The 15,749-nt window shown below is 37.3% G+C and overlaps 1 protein-coding gene across 39 annotated transcripts in view; it reads right to left on the bottom strand.

Moving 5' to 3' along the window:
• Positions 1 to 15,749, bottom strand: part of DLG2 (discs large MAGUK scaffold protein 2) — a 993,421-nt gene that overhangs the window by 357,686 nt on the left and 619,986 nt on the right. For all 39 annotated transcript variants that reach the window (XM_074535042.1, XM_074535043.1, XM_074535044.1 and 36 more), the window contains one exon: positions 9,175 to 9,225. In XM_074535042.1, the coding sequence (XP_074391143.1) occupies positions 9,175 to 9,225 (51 nt within the window). The remainder of the gene's footprint in view (positions 1 to 9,174; positions 9,226 to 15,749) is intronic.

Raw genomic sequence — 15,749 nt, 5'->3', positions numbered from 1 at the left:
GTGTGGGACACTCCAGGTTTCCTTGGGTGGTACACTTGGATTGATTTCTCTTAGCAGGCTTTTTACAGACTCATAGAGTCATCAGTGTTGCAAAAGACCTCCAAGATCAGCAAGTCCAACCTTTGACTGAATGCCACCATTCCCACTGAAGTATACTTTGAAATACCACACAAACATTTTCAGGGATTGTGATTCCACCATGTCCCTGGGCAGCCTGTTCCAAAATGCCAGTTTATGCCAGTTTGGAAGTCAAGCTGGGTGAAGCATAATGCCCATTTGTTGGCACTTCCTGAAAATTGGGACACAATCCAATTGCTAAGAACATCCTTAAACTGGTTTAAGCTCCTGAAAAATTATTTCTGGCCAAAATAAGGCTGGAGAGGAGAAATTTGTTCTTTTCCATCAGACTGGAGGACTAGGGTACAGCACCAAAGGCAACCCTGTTTCATGGTACAAAGCTTTTTTTCCCCTTAGACCAATATTATCTACTGCACACCAAAGTACTCCTTTCAGAAACTGCAGTATTCTACTGATTTGACCTCATTGTCAAGCAGCTTCACAAACTGCCTCCATTAGATGCTCACTTTCCAAACACCAAACAGAAGTGAGATAGAGCTTGGACTTCAGCTACAGATAACAAACAGACTGAAAGGCCACATTTTAAATAGGTTCATCTGAGGGAAAGGCAATTTTCATGTAAAGTTGTAAATAACACAAAAAAAGCAGCAGAATTACTCCCTGAAAGTTATATGGGCTGTTGAGAGTGAGTTAGGAAATGAGAGAAATAAATGGCTGATATTACCTGAAAAATAAAATGTCAATATAGTATTACTAATAATTTAAAAGAATCAGCAGCAGAACATTGCCTCGAGGCAGCTATGATTTGCATGAAGTAACTTCTCAAATAATAGGTAACTCAAGGTCTTGGTATCTTGGCACAGTAAAAGGGATACAATTCAAGTAGAGATAAACATGAATGCTTTTTTCTTACGCTCACAAAGAAAGGTAGGCTTTGAACGCTTAAATAAATGATGATTAACTTTTCAACTTTTCTTCAGTCTTGATATGGAATATATGTATCTTTTGCCTACAGTTGATTTATTTTGTTTCTGTCACTTTGAGGACACTTTCTAGTATCGTGTTCGTGTCTTCTTTTTAGGATCTGTATTTTCTACTGATGTGCTCTCCCTGAACAAGTCCCCTGTGAGTTTTCAAACCCCACAGAGTTTAAGTAACTTCAGCTTGATTTAGTATATTGGAAAATGAAATTTACTCTTCTGGGAACAAAACAGCTCAGTGTGCCAAGTGACTCTTATTAAATTAAAAAAAAAAAGTCAAATGATCTCCAGTTTTCTTTGTCTGGTTGAGCATTCTTAAAAGCTTCAAATTATTAAAAAAATAAAAGTCATCATGAGCCTTCGTAATAAATAAAATATTCAGTTATTTAAAGTTTCTCACTTAACAAAAGCAGTCTCCTAATCTTCCCTGGACCTGAGGACTCATTTAAAGAAACTGTGAATCCCTCAGAAGAAATACTCAGAAATTACTATATGAATCAGTGAATACATAAACATTCAAAACTACATATGCAAGTGAATAAAAGCCTAATTAATCCAAAGTAACATAATTATTCTTTGCCTTGGAAAACTTGAGTAATCAGGTGTAAATCCAAGCTGTGTATTTTTTCACTTTGAAATAACAAAAGCTAACACATGGGTGCAGACATCCTTCACTGCAAAAATGCCCTTAGTGTTTAAATGGCATTTCAGTGATACATCCAAAGAAATACGCCATTCTGATTTATCCAAGTTAGCATCCATGAAGTGGTTTTCATACATTTAGATTTAAAAGCAGAATTCTAAGAAAATAATAAGAAAATAACAATTGCTTTGATAGGCACCCAGAGGGAGTTAAATCTTTAGTGTTATTTCAGCTCCTTTTTCTGAGCATAGTATAGCAGTTTGTTTTTTTTTTCCTTATTCACTTACAGCCTTTGCCTCCCTTTGTCTCCCTGTTCACAGCTTTGCAGATTTCCTGTCATGCCTACTGGGATGCGAAGTGCTGCCAGTACACATCTGGGAAAGGATGTACCCTCTGCACAGCTGTAGCAATGGTGAAATACAGGGCAAATTTTCCTTATAAACAAAGGTTCAAGGGAAAGTCACTGGCTTTCTTAGCATTTTTCCTGGATATCTCAGATTCTTCTGGCAGCATGTATTCTGAAGCAGTCCAGATATCACTATGCGGAGATAAGACCAGTCCTCCTAGTCCTGCCACTGTTTCCAGGATACTATCAGTGCTGCAGCAGCTTTACTTCGTCATGCTCCTTAGCCATATAATTGCTAACAGCAATAATAATAAATAAAAATAGTTTGTTCCCACCTCTAAGTGGGGTATAATATCTGACAGCTCTTCCTTCACTTCTCTCAGTCTTCACTTTCAATAGTCTTCAGTAAGACAGTTATGTGGGATAATTGATTTCCAGTCCCAGACACTGAATGTGAAGGATGACAGCCAAGAACATCAGGCAGGAGCCTCTGCTTCTAAAAAGGTAGGGCCCACCCTCTCCCAGATCTTCTCCTTTTCCATGCACACTCTGGACTGGCATGTTTTGCACCTCGACCATGCACTGGTGGAACAGTTCCCCACAAGACATGTAGTACAACCTCTACAACCGGGAACAGTTCCAGCAGAATGACTCTTTGACAGAATAAGAACAAAGTTTTCAAGTGATTAGTTATATTTTGGGTACCAAATTAGGGCTCCTCTGAGGTGAAAGAAAATAAAAAAGACCAGACTCTTCCAAAGGATCTTAATTTAGGTCATTGAACTAAAGCAACCAAATTCTGCAGTTCTTTTGGAAAATGTTGAGCTGGTATTTCAGCATCCCATTAGCAGGACTTGACACCAGACCCCTTTAGTTTCTTTCACTGATTACTCCAGCACAGGCTCATGTCACTGCAACATCTGGTAAGACACAAGAGATGAAAGGAGAACACAGGCCTTGCTTCAGCCATCGCATTCAGGGGCCAGAGCCTGCCCTTTCCAGTACTTACAAACCTCCCTGCAGGTGAACAACAGCCACTAGCACAACCAACCATCAGTCTCAACTCTAAACTAAGATGTGATAGGAATTAGAATGTGCAACAGAATTTCCTGCACAGGAATTGCATGCACTACACACGTATTTTCAAGGATCTTTCTTAATTTCTTATTTCACAGAACTTTGTTTTATACATACACAGAGGAATACACTACAGAGACTCTATATGGATACACAAGAGATCAGTACTTCAAATTGTTTGAGCAACTGTGAAGAAGATGGGATTTTCATTCTCTGCTTGCTGACAACTCAGTACCATAAATAAACACTTCTGCCTCTTCTAAGCCACTTAAGCCACTTCCAGGAAAAAAGAATCCTGTGGGTGAACTTTCTAGTAATAATCACCTATAGGTCACCATTCTACTATGAATCTGGGATAAACTAGTCAATAAGAAGGATTCTGTCTGTGAATTATAACTTATTTCTGTCTGAGGCTGCAGGAGTAACTACCACCTAGAAAGCAAGCAGGCAAAGCCTATCAAAGATGAAATGTACTAAGGGCACAGAAAAAGCTTTCAAGTGTAAAGAAATCATTTACAGTTCTGCAAAAATAAACATTCAGAGAGCAACTCTGAGTTTGGTGGAGCTCATCAGGTACCTGAGGGACACTCACTTTAAAAGATTTACTTTCTCCTATTGGAAGACGCCAGACTACTTACTCCACTGGGGCTGTTGATGGCTGGATATTGATTTTTGCACTGTGGACTCTCAAAAGGCATCTACATCGTACACTCTTCAACTTTTAAAATACCTTTTCCTAGTGGCCATTTCCTCTCTGTTATTTCTGAAACAATTAAAGAAGGCTTTTCCTAGCACTGCGGTGTCCTACAGCCTCAGTCCTGAGAGGTCAAAGCATATTGGTGCATGAACTGCTCTCTAAGACCTTAAAAAAAGGCAGAAAGAGGACTCACTACTGACTAATAGTGAAAACCTCTTTTCCCAGACAGAGAAGCAAATGGTGAGAAGCTGGACATACCCAGAGTGTATCCTGGACTGCAATCAAAGCAGCAGGGCCAACAGTTCAAGGGAGGGGATTCTGTCCCTCTACTCTGCTCTGGTGAGACCCCACCTGGAATGCTGCATCCAGCTCTGGGACGCCAACATAAGATGGATGTGATTTTGTTGGATGAAGAGGAGACAAAAAGATGATCAGAGGGCTGGAGCACCTCTCCAGTGAAAATAGGCTATGTAAGTTGGAGTTCAGCCTGGATAAGAGAAGGCTCTGTGGAGATCTTGATGCAGCCTTTCAGTATCTAGAGGGGGCTTGTAAGGAAGACGTGGATAGACTTCTTTTTAACAGGGCCTGTAGGTAGGACAAGGAGTTTAAACTAAACAAAAGTAGATTTAGCCTACATCTAAAGAAACCATTTTCTGCAATGAGGGCTGTGAATTATTAGCAGAGGTTGCTTAGAACTGTGGATGCCTTATCCCTGGAAACATTCAAGAGACTGTTAGATGGGGCTCTGAGCAGCCTGAGCTAGGGGAAGCCATCTCTGCTCATTGCAGAGTACTTGGACTAGATGGCCTTTAAAGTTCCCTTCCAACCCAAACTGTTCTATAATTCTGTGATCTTTACAAAAACAAGATATATATGGGTATAAAAAAATAAGATATCAAGTCAAATTAAAATACTTGTGTAATTCAATACTATCTGTTCTTCAGTGTTCCAGCTGTTCATATCTTTGAAAACTTCTACATGTTCATCTAGGAAATGAGTGATGAAAAAATAATGATTAATAACACAGTAGTGATGGTCTATACAGGGACTGGACACATAACCTCTGGTGTTGGTGTTTTTAGGACCACATTCTAATCAGCTGAGCTAATCTAAGGTCACCAATGTCTAGTTTTAGCCTTTCTAGTTAAAATGTGAATAAGCCCTTTCATTTGGTGAAATGTAGAAACCCAGTCTTTGGAGAATGATAATCTCCAAGTAGAAAAATTAAATTTTCTCGTAGTGGTGCTTGATGTCATTGAACTCTCAAGTCAAAGGAAAGAAGAAACAGAGTAGATTTCTTAGTTACTCCACTGAACAGAGCCTGTGGCAGGTACAGATTAAATTTATCAGAGCGAACACAACACAGTCCAAGTTGATAAATCATCATTGGGAATTTACTATTTTGGAATATGATTCTATGAATATATTTAACCAGATTTTCTAAGGAAATAATTATGCTATGTAAGCATTCATACCTGCCTCTCCCTCAGCTGGAGACAAGAGGCAATGGCAATGAAATCTAAAAAAGTGAGGAGGAAACAAAACAACAGGTTCCTAAAAACTTTGTAAAACCATATGGTTAATTAAAAAACCAGGGACATTCTGAGTGTAACCTGTATTGTTATGACCGGCCAGAAAATTCACAGGAGCATCCAAGAAAAAGAAATAGAGACCCTTCATTCATGTCTCAGCCTTGACAAAATTCTCAGTTAGAGCTCAACCTTTTCAGATTGACTGACCTTGGTCAGTCAATCTTAGGATGCAAATGCACTGGGAACTAGATGCCTTTAATTCCAGTGTTGACAGAATTTGATTTTCCAAACAGTCTATTTCACAAAAACTAATAGTGTTCTTTTAGTCAGATACAAAATGAAAATACATAAGGAACATCAAAAGAATCTATTGAAAACAGCTCTATTAATCATAAATGTCCTCTTTTTGTCCAACATCTAAAAAGCAGGCAAGATTAGATGAGAAAAAAGGTTCTGAGATCTGAACTCAGACATTGAACTGAGTATGAATCCAATATCAATCATTAAGTGACCCACTGCCTTTCTTTACTTTTTTTCCAGGTAAGTATTTATGTTGCCTGATATTCCAACCTCTATTAACATCTTCAGTATCTGCCTCCAAGCATAGCACTTGTACCAAGGAGTCAATCAATTAAAACTTTCCTCCAGCTTAGGAAAGTTGGTTAGGTTTTGTACCAGAGACTATTTCATCATCTCTTACACCGACCACTGATTTGCAAATGCAAATAAGTCTCTTGATAGTGCTGGGTATGGTTTTTTCAAGTCCTTCAGTAATGGAAGAATAACATCACTGCACTAATATTAATTATTTTATATAGACTTTCCTTTCTAAAGTGTACTTAATATCCAAGGTAGAGCAAGGTAATATTTTATTTTTAAGAATTTTGTCTGAGTATGTATTTGGGCATTGTAGTTTTTGTTATGAATCACAAAGTATGAGTCTACATCCATATCTGTATTTTATGCTGGTAAGTTAGCAGAGAATCGCACATATTCTCTGAGGTCTTAAAAGGAATTTAAACTGTGTTTTTTGTTGGGGTTTTTTGGGGATTTTTTTCCCAACATAAGAGAATTTGTTTGATTTCTCTGAACTCTGTAACTGTTATTCAAGTGTCTCCTTATGAGAGCACTAAATGAACAGTGAGCTCAGAGATTGGTGAAGGTACCTGGTAAGTGGCTGGCACAACTGAAGAGCAAAAGGATAAGAGCACCCACTAAAGAGAGGGCTGACAGGGGTGTACTTACAACTTCTTTAACTCCTGGAAGCACCACTGATCACAAATTTAAGGTGGATCTGCCTCAAATTTATTGTCTATGTCAAGTCTCTCTGAAGCCTTTTAATCTCAAATCCCCAAGTATTTTTTTAACTGCAAACTAGGGCACAACATTTTAAATAGAAACAACTGAATAACAGTATTTCAAAGAAAGAAAATTTTTTTAAAAAGCTTTCTTCAAAAGCCCCCTGTAACTTTGCAGTCAACTTCCTGGTACACCAGCATGGTCTTGGGCATGCTCAGCAAGTCCTGAACCGTCCTTCCCACCAGACCATTAGCACAGTTTGCTCTTGGCATTTTTGGGACCCTGCTGATTTGCTCTCCAGCTCCACACTGGGTACTTTCTGCCAACATGCACACAGTAGTCTTATTTTACCCCAAGAGATGAGGACATCTCTTCACACTGGGGCAAGGTTCACACCAATATCAGTAACTCTCTTCAGGAATAGGTTACACAAACCCATGTCACCTATGGATGAAGGTGATCTTCTAATAATTAAATTAACAGTGTAGAGACTGGGAAGTGCTCTGAAGTAATCAGTCCCTTAATACCTTCCCTTTCATTCTATTATTTTAAAAAGGTAAGTAAGAAAGCTTTTTCCCTAACACACCTTTTTTTTTTTTTTTCACATCTTATAATCTTTAAACCATACTGACCCTTTAAAAATATGGATAAATATCATTAAGAAAATCTTTGATGGTTTTGATGATGCAGAATTCTGTGACTTAACAACTGGACCAAAATGTAAAGTTCATTACCAGCTGTTTGACATGGACAAACTACATTTTTCTCTCTCAACAGCAGAAATCTTAATATATTTTGCAACTTTGCCATTAAATAGAGAGATGATTTCCCTCTAATTTCTAAAAGCAGTTTTGTTGAAGAAAATGGGTAATCAAGATGGAGAATGTCTTCTTTTCTGAAAACGCTTTTAGTCTGACATAAATGACAGCTATTTAAAGGCAATCACTTGTGTTTTATACCTCACACAAAAACCAGCAGACACAGTACCCTGCCTTTGAGACAAAACACTGATACATGTAACAGAACATTTCAAGCAGTAGTAATCAGAAGGTACAGATCCAGCATCATCAAGAAAACAACGGAAACATTGTCCATTAAGATCTGTATCTCTTTTTGCTACTGTTGTTCAGTCTTTAGCTGATATTACCCTCCACTATGAATAACCAATTATCCGCATCTGACAGGTACAGGAGATGCAAATCCCATCCGTTCTGCAGCATGTACACTGATAACTTACACATCTGTTAAAAATAAAGTGCTTTTCAAAATATCACCCAGGAGGCATGTGTTCTGTTTTCTGTTCAGTGACCTTTGGAAACTCTAGTCCAATGAATAACTAGTGATGCGTGAGTAAGTTGGGAGGCAGCAGAGGAAAAGTGCCTATAACCTTATATGTTATCTGTTAAGAAGATGGCTATGATAAAAAGACACATTGCTTTTTCATAATTTGCCTGAGAGAGCAAATCAATGAGAACATAAACTTGTATCCCCTTAAGTTTAATGGTTATGGAATTCATTATCCTGGACAATTAAAAATATTATATGCAGAAAAAGTGCAGTGAATTATATCATTTAAGTATGTAATTTAATGGTAATTTGACACCTTATAGGCATTTGTTCACATGGCATCAACCACATCTTGATAAATCTGGCCTTCCATTCAATCATTTTATGTAGAAAGAAGATGAACTGTGCTTCAAGATGGAAAAACTTCACATTCCCAAGATGTTGGTAGAACACTAAAGGAATTCAGCAATGACATTCTTGCATCTGTTAGAAACCTTTGTAAGCATTCTGACATATTACAAAGCTAAGACTTCTTCACACCCTACATGGCCCATATGGCCTCGATCTCTGTCAGACAAAGTCAGCACTGTAACACAACAGCTACATAACCAAAAGGCAAGGAAAAACCACCAAATCCAGGGAGACATGGTACAGCACATATGGCTTTGCTTTTGCTGCTACATTACCAAAAAAGCCTTCAGACAAAGGCCTTCACTGCAAGCCCTGATTACAGCTCAGGTAATTCAGCCTTTGAGTAAGCATATCTTTTAAGCATAGATATGGTCTACAGCTTTTATGTAGCCACTTGAACATTAAAAACCCTTTTGAAATTCTTCTTTTATAGTATAACACTACACACCCGCTATCATGCACATATGCCAGGAAAACAAAGATTTTTAAAGAGAAAACATTCCACAATTCCAGCTGACAAGCTAAAAAGGTAGTTACTAAGTCATAGACGGTCTTCATAATAACCAAACACCCAACTGAGCACTGACAAGGGTTATGGGGAAGAAAAGCATTTTGAATGCAAGTAGCTAAACCATAAACTTCTTAATAGTGTGAAAAACTTACCTGTTGTATCACTCACATTTTTACAGTTTAGAATAAACAGTGGGTGCCTTTATTAAAAATGTAAACAAATTTATTCTTAACCAAATTTAATTTGATAATTAATCACATTATTTTTATTACAGATTATATTTTTCCTATAAGAAAGAATAAATTGTACTTACCCTCTCCAAAGTAATTTCTTCAAATTCATATTCAATTTCTGTTCCATTGACCTAAAGAAAAATAAAATCAGAAAATTCTTTAAATCACAAGGAAGGTAACTTCATAGGTATAGCTGTTTCAGTATCATTGGTTTACTGAAGCACATTTTTCAACCTAGAGCTGAGGAGTTCTAAAGCACTGAATACTTAACTCCCTTTTGTCTTGGGGGGGGGCATAGTCAAGCCTATTAACTGAAAATAGTAAAAGTTCAGTATGTAATGGCTATATAAATCACCTGACTGATATTTGTTAAATATCTCTGTGGACTTTATGCCAATGTTTAAATAGTTTCCAAGGTAATAGTTTCAAGTCAAAATAGAAGACCTGCTTCTAATATTCTCACAATAGAAGAAAACTTATTTATGCATTGTCTTACCAGCTCCAATTTACACTGAAATACAAAACCAGACAAGAAATTCACAGTACTTATGTAAAAATTGCTCACTGATACACACACTGAAATACATCTTGTTTACTATATTAACCTAGGGCAAGAACATGACCGAGAACCTTTGCAAGAGACAGCTGAGTGGCAGAAAGGCACAGAATGTTAATGTAATTCCTATGCTGAATCCCAGTGTCAAAATAAATTACGCTACAAAATGTAAAGCACCAAAATAGATTGTGCTGGACAAAAAAATCTATCAACTGAAGGGATGACACTGATTTAAGCAGTATTCCAAAACCTTGTTCCAGTGTGACACGGATTATTTTTGTCACTCCAGGCAACTCACCTAACATACTTTTCTCCCTTTTCTCATTTCCTAAATGGGTAGAGTAGAGCATCTGCGAATGCTACAAAGGTTCACTGTATTGCAGGTAAACTGCAGAGCAATGAAAATATATCTATCATTAAAATCTCAGAAGAATTTCAAAGCATCACTTCCATACAACTTGTCAGCAATTTTTGACTTGGTCAGAAAGTATTGATAAAAAAAAAGAAAAATAATAATTAGAAAAATTTATTAATCATGCTGTTTTAGTTTCTGTAATGATGGGATATGCCTTGGAAAATAGCTTTGCTTTAGTGTCTTACCTAATTTATACTTAATGAAAAAAAAGACCTAAACTAAAGGAAAGGATTGGGATTGACTTCATCTTGGAGGAACAAACTTGTTATTCCTCAAAACATGAACATTTATCACTCCTCCCCACTCCCAACTGCTAATTTTCTGTATTAGATTCTTAACTGCAATCATAAAACACTGTATATAAATCATTCTTTATCTCGTCAAGCACCTTTCAAATGTAATTAGGTACTTCCCCTGTGAATATTTTAACAAGGTACATGTATCTGCCAAACAAAAGCTTCCTCTAAAATCCACCAACTATTTAATTTGTTTACAATTCAAGATGTGATAAACCATGAAATCAGTAATAGAAATACAATCTCCAGAATCTGTGTTGAAAAGGAAAGAGAGAGAAAAGTCCAAACAAACAACTCATGCTTAACAATTGAAGGAAAACCCAGCATCAATGAATATAATATTTAATACATGCATAATATTTTGGTTTTTTAGTTTACTAGGATTGGGTAATCACATCACATTACACTTACACCACAGATGAACAAAACAATTTTATTACAAGATGTATTTCTGACCAATGTTATCACTTTAATGCTTTCTACATAGACTCTTTTACTAATATAGGCAACTTACTACACATGAAGATCTTTATAGCTATTCCATTTTTTGTCCTTTCTTGTCTAATGATAATGAAATCAAAGCTATCTATATGCCTCTGTTTTCATGAACTTCTCTTTCATCTCAGGTTGTTGGATAGCTCTGATCTATGCCTTCAATTCCTCAGTCTTGTTCTATAAAGCTGTTTTTGCTTCACTGCTTATAATCGCTTTTCCTTTGCATTAAAAACTCATTAGTGCAGCAAAATGGGAAAAAGAGGGATATGAGAAGTGAGCAACCTCTGTAGAAAGATGAAAGGAGAAAACACAAGCTGAATGCTCAATTTGTATTTGCACACAAACGGTATTTTGCTTATGACCATCTGAGGGGTTTCTATTATCAGCCACAGTGGTGATTCTGAAAATGCCTTCAATTCAAATCAAAATTAATTGCAGCAGAGATCCATTGTCAGGCTCCATAGCAGCAGGGGTGATATGAATTAAAAAGCTGATCTTGATCCAGCTCCTTTTGTTATTTAAACATACATGTCTGCATATACTGTTCACTGCCCTGTTTGTTTTGCTGGTTGCTCAGCAAACCAATGGAATTATTTCTTAAAGCATCCAATAAGATACTGTACCCACCTGAGCAGGTGGAATGTTGCTTTATGCAGTACCACTCATTGCTAGCACATTTAAACTCCACATTTAGACTCTCTGGCTGCACCTACACTGCTAAATTATAGTCAGTTTTCAGCCAAGTCTCAGTGCTCAGGGCTGTTTCTGTCTGGAGCCTGCTGGAAGCAAATGGCCAAGGAGTGAGCCAACACTTAAGCAGAAAGAGAATCATGGCTCCAGCACTGGAACTGGCTTGTTGGTGCTCTCATTTAGCAGCATATGGACATACCCTCTGTTTTTGTACATTTTAACTTGACAGTCTGCCTGTCAAAGCAGCAACAAGCTGTCTGAACCTGCACCTTCCATTCATTACAAGTAGTGGCAACCTACTCTTGCGTCCCTCTTGGCATGACTTTTCTAATCCTGATTTTACATCAGATTGCAGCAAAAAGAAAAAGCAAAATTTACTACAGCCTCCATGATTTTAGATAACTATGAAAAACTACAAACATTTTCATTCTGTTTTCTCTTCTCCACAATCAAAGAAACCATCAGCATTTTACAATTGTTTGGGAAAAATTCTTTCTCAGCTTCCCGCAGTGCAAGCTTGTTATGACAGATATCTGTAATCTCAAGCAAAATTTACATTTATAATGCTGAAATGTGAGGTAGTCATCTAACTCTATACTCAAGTAAGTAAAAACAGGCACGTGAAGGTCTTAATTAATTTCATCCTCTGCTAAAAACCTCAGGTAGGTGAGGTGAGTTGTGCCCAGACATTTCCTTTCTCTATGTACAAAGAGAGTCTAAAAATGATGTGTGAAGTTAGGTGAGCACTTGCCTTAAATCTGTTTTCTCTGCATTTCTCCTATAGACTGGTAACAAATTTCTGCTTAAGGGATGCTGTAAATCTTTTATAATTATGCACCACTTAAAGGCCGGATCTCCGGTTTAGCAGCTTTTCCAATTGCTTTTCCAGGCCTGTCTGCACCTGTAACTGGCAGCACATGCCGGGCATGATATCCAGTAACTACTCGCACAAGCCCAACCTATAAGGATATCCACAAGGAACAACTCAATCTTATCCCTTCTGCAAAAGCCAAGAAACAGTGCTCTTGGCTTCTGTCTCTGATTTGGGACACTGCCACTGATTTTGGTGTCCCAAAACAGAGACATCAGAGACAGTTCAAGAGTGCTGTTGAACTCTTCTGAGAAAGATGCTCAACAGCACCTGTGACAGCAAAGGGCCACAGACTGCAGCAGAAGTGGGTAAGGGGTACACAAGATGAAGTCCATAGGAGGACACAACCAACTGCATCCCTTCTCCAGGGCACAGGAGCTGGAATCACCACGTATGTCATCCAGGAAGTTGCATTTCCAGGAGAAGAAAAAAGATACTATTGACCAGAACAAAATGTAAAAGTGCTACATGGGAGCAGATGCCCATGAAAATTTTAGATAATTTTGAGGACCTCTGCTGCACAGCCAACACACACTTGTAATGCAAGAAAGTTCTCAGCCTCCTGACCTTACATATGTTCATAATCCAGAGTGAGATGAAAGCACAGCTCTTCTTGAGTAAGTTACCAAAAGTTAATTAAGCCCTAGTGTTTAAAAGAATCTCCCCCAAAGGCAAGGTAACAGTTACCTTTCATTTAGAGCAGCACTCTAGAGGACTCTCCAAAACATTTGACAAGGAAAGAAAGAGAGAGACATAATGTAGGGTAACTATCCAGACTCCACCATTCAAGAGAGATTTCCTGGCAAACTCTCACTGCTATTAGAGCTCACTTACCTCTCTAAGAAGAAAGCACTACTCATCTTCAGTGACACTTATTTTCAGGAGAGTGAGAAATAAGAAACAGGTAGAGAGGTTTTTATATACAATTTTGTGAAAAATCTGAAGTCCAGCATACAGAATGACAAAGGAAGGACCTGACAAACTCAGATTTGTTTGTTCCTTTATGTGAAGACTCCTAAGTCTTCAGGAAGTTTCTCTACTGCCGTTTAAGGGTGACATAAGCAGGTGAAGTAGTCCCTTACTGAAAAATCAGCTCTACAGATTATGCTAAATCGCTGAAATCCTTGAGACAAACGTTCTGTTGGGTTTTTAATTTTCTGACACATATTCTGCCACTTCAATAATACTTCTTAAGATATTTTTTCTCATAATAACAACTGTAATTTGGTATTATTTTTATTCTACTTCTGCAATTATTTGATTTGATGGACACGTTTACACTTCACAGGTAAACATTGCAGGATTCTTTCTTGCTATACCTCTATCCTACTACAACTGCGTCCACTCAATAAGGTTTATATTTCATTACATGAATTTTAGTGGTAAGAACTGTATTACGACAGCAGCAACAATCTAATCAAAACATACAGTTTATTCAACTGCAAGATTTCAAAACCCCTGGATCTATCCTTTCTAATAAAAACTGCCATCAGAGCCATTTGTTATGCTAAGTCTTATTTTCAAGAAGAGATTGTTTTGCCTAAAAATTACATCTGTAGACTTTTATTTCAAGCAAAACTCATTTTAATCTTATTTAATTGGGTATTGTTTTTCAGAAAACTACAAGAAAGAAGACTGCTGCTTCTACTGTCATATGCATGGGAAGATAACTACCCTAACATTGATTTTCATTCAACATGCAAAATTTGTTCCTTTGGTTTCACCAGTTGTCTCATCACCCAAACCTCACCAGAATACAAGATTGCCAAATTCTTGTTGCACAAGTAACCTCAGGATATATTTGCCCTTCAGAAATTTCCAGCTGGCTGTGTAATTAAGATGGTCACAGATTCAGAGACTCATAGAATGGTTTGGTTTGGAAGGGACACCTTCCTCTAGACCATGTTATTTTACATTTCAGAAAGAGCAAGCCCATTTGGTATCTAGAAAGTATTAAACAGCCTTTCACAATTTCTGTTTTGCCACAAAAGCTAAAGAGTGATCTTTATTTAGCTCTTTGATGACTCCAGATTTGGGTTATTTCTTTATTAATTGTCAAAGGAAAGCTGTTGATGTTCTTTTGATATTGCTTTCCAAAACCATTTGAAGTTTCCTTTCTTACTGCATATAAACCTACAGAAAACACTCTCCTGATTTCTTTCATTCAAATGTGACAACTTTGCATTTTCAAGCTGTCCTAAAAAGGCTGCCAGAAAGTTTTTCATACTAGTCTTTATCTAAGTGAGCGAGTGCATTTTATGGACTATTTATGCGAGATATCCCGCATCCATTATAAAATATTGTGCATAACTAAGCCCATTTCCTTCTTTTTACTCAGGCTTCCTTTAGGAAACAAGGAAAATATGCTAAATTTTTGAATCAAAATTTACCATTACCAAAAACTTTCTTGTTGTAATATGACTGTTCTGGTGAGAAGACTGAAGAGTAAAAAAACACAAGGTTTTCAAAGAAATTTATACTTTATCAGGAATAGATCTTTGTGGATCCTTCCACAGATGCTTAGGAAGGACTGAACCACCAGCCACTGTACATCCTTTAGGGAAGATATTACCCTCAACACATAATTAGCAGAGCTCCAAGAAGCCAAATCCAGCTCTTGGTCAACACCTGCAAAGATCTGCAGTCATGATTAACTTGTACCCTGCTCAAAGGGTACTATATTCACTCATTATTTCCTTTTTAGATGTCTCTTACATCCTTCAGGACCTAATTTTTATTCAGCCTCTTACCTAATAATTGTCACAATACTCACCCTTTTCTCTTTCTGCCTTCCTCAGTGTTATCCTGGCTTTTCTTGTTTTCATTCCCTTGGAGAAAATAACCATCTAGCAAGTAACCATTGTCACTCTTTGGTTGCTTCTCAAATTGCAATTTTATTTTACTCTACCCCACTTCTCATATCTTGTTCAGAGCAGTAGTTTTTTCTTGTCTACTTTGAATCACAATCCCCGAGCTGTAATCACAACTTCTCATGTCTCCAAGTCAGCCTCCTGATTTTAATTCCTTTCAGGTTTTTTTTCTTCCTTCTTATTACCTCCCCAATTTGTTCTGTTTTTGTCTCACACACAGATGCACACACAAACACATATCAATTTAAACTTACTTAATCTAATCCCACTTCATCCAAAGCATTATTCATGATTGGTTTTCTATCTTTTCATCTTTTCCAACTAAACTTGAAACAATTTTCTCCCATGACTCCTCTTAAGCCATTCATACACTCCATGTTCCTTGATTCTTTCCACTAATGCTTCACCTGCTTTACCATAGTTTCAAGACCTTGTCAAAATAAGGGTTTCTTTTCTGGTTTC

This window comes from Zonotrichia albicollis, chromosome 2 (assembly GCF_047830755.1).
Source record: "Zonotrichia albicollis isolate bZonAlb1 chromosome 2, bZonAlb1.hap1, whole genome shotgun sequence".
NCBI classification, from domain to species: domain Eukaryota; kingdom Metazoa; phylum Chordata; class Aves; order Passeriformes; family Passerellidae; genus Zonotrichia; species Zonotrichia albicollis.
Note: the sequence above shows the minus strand (reverse complement) of the source record. Positions and strands in the feature narration are given on the sequence as shown.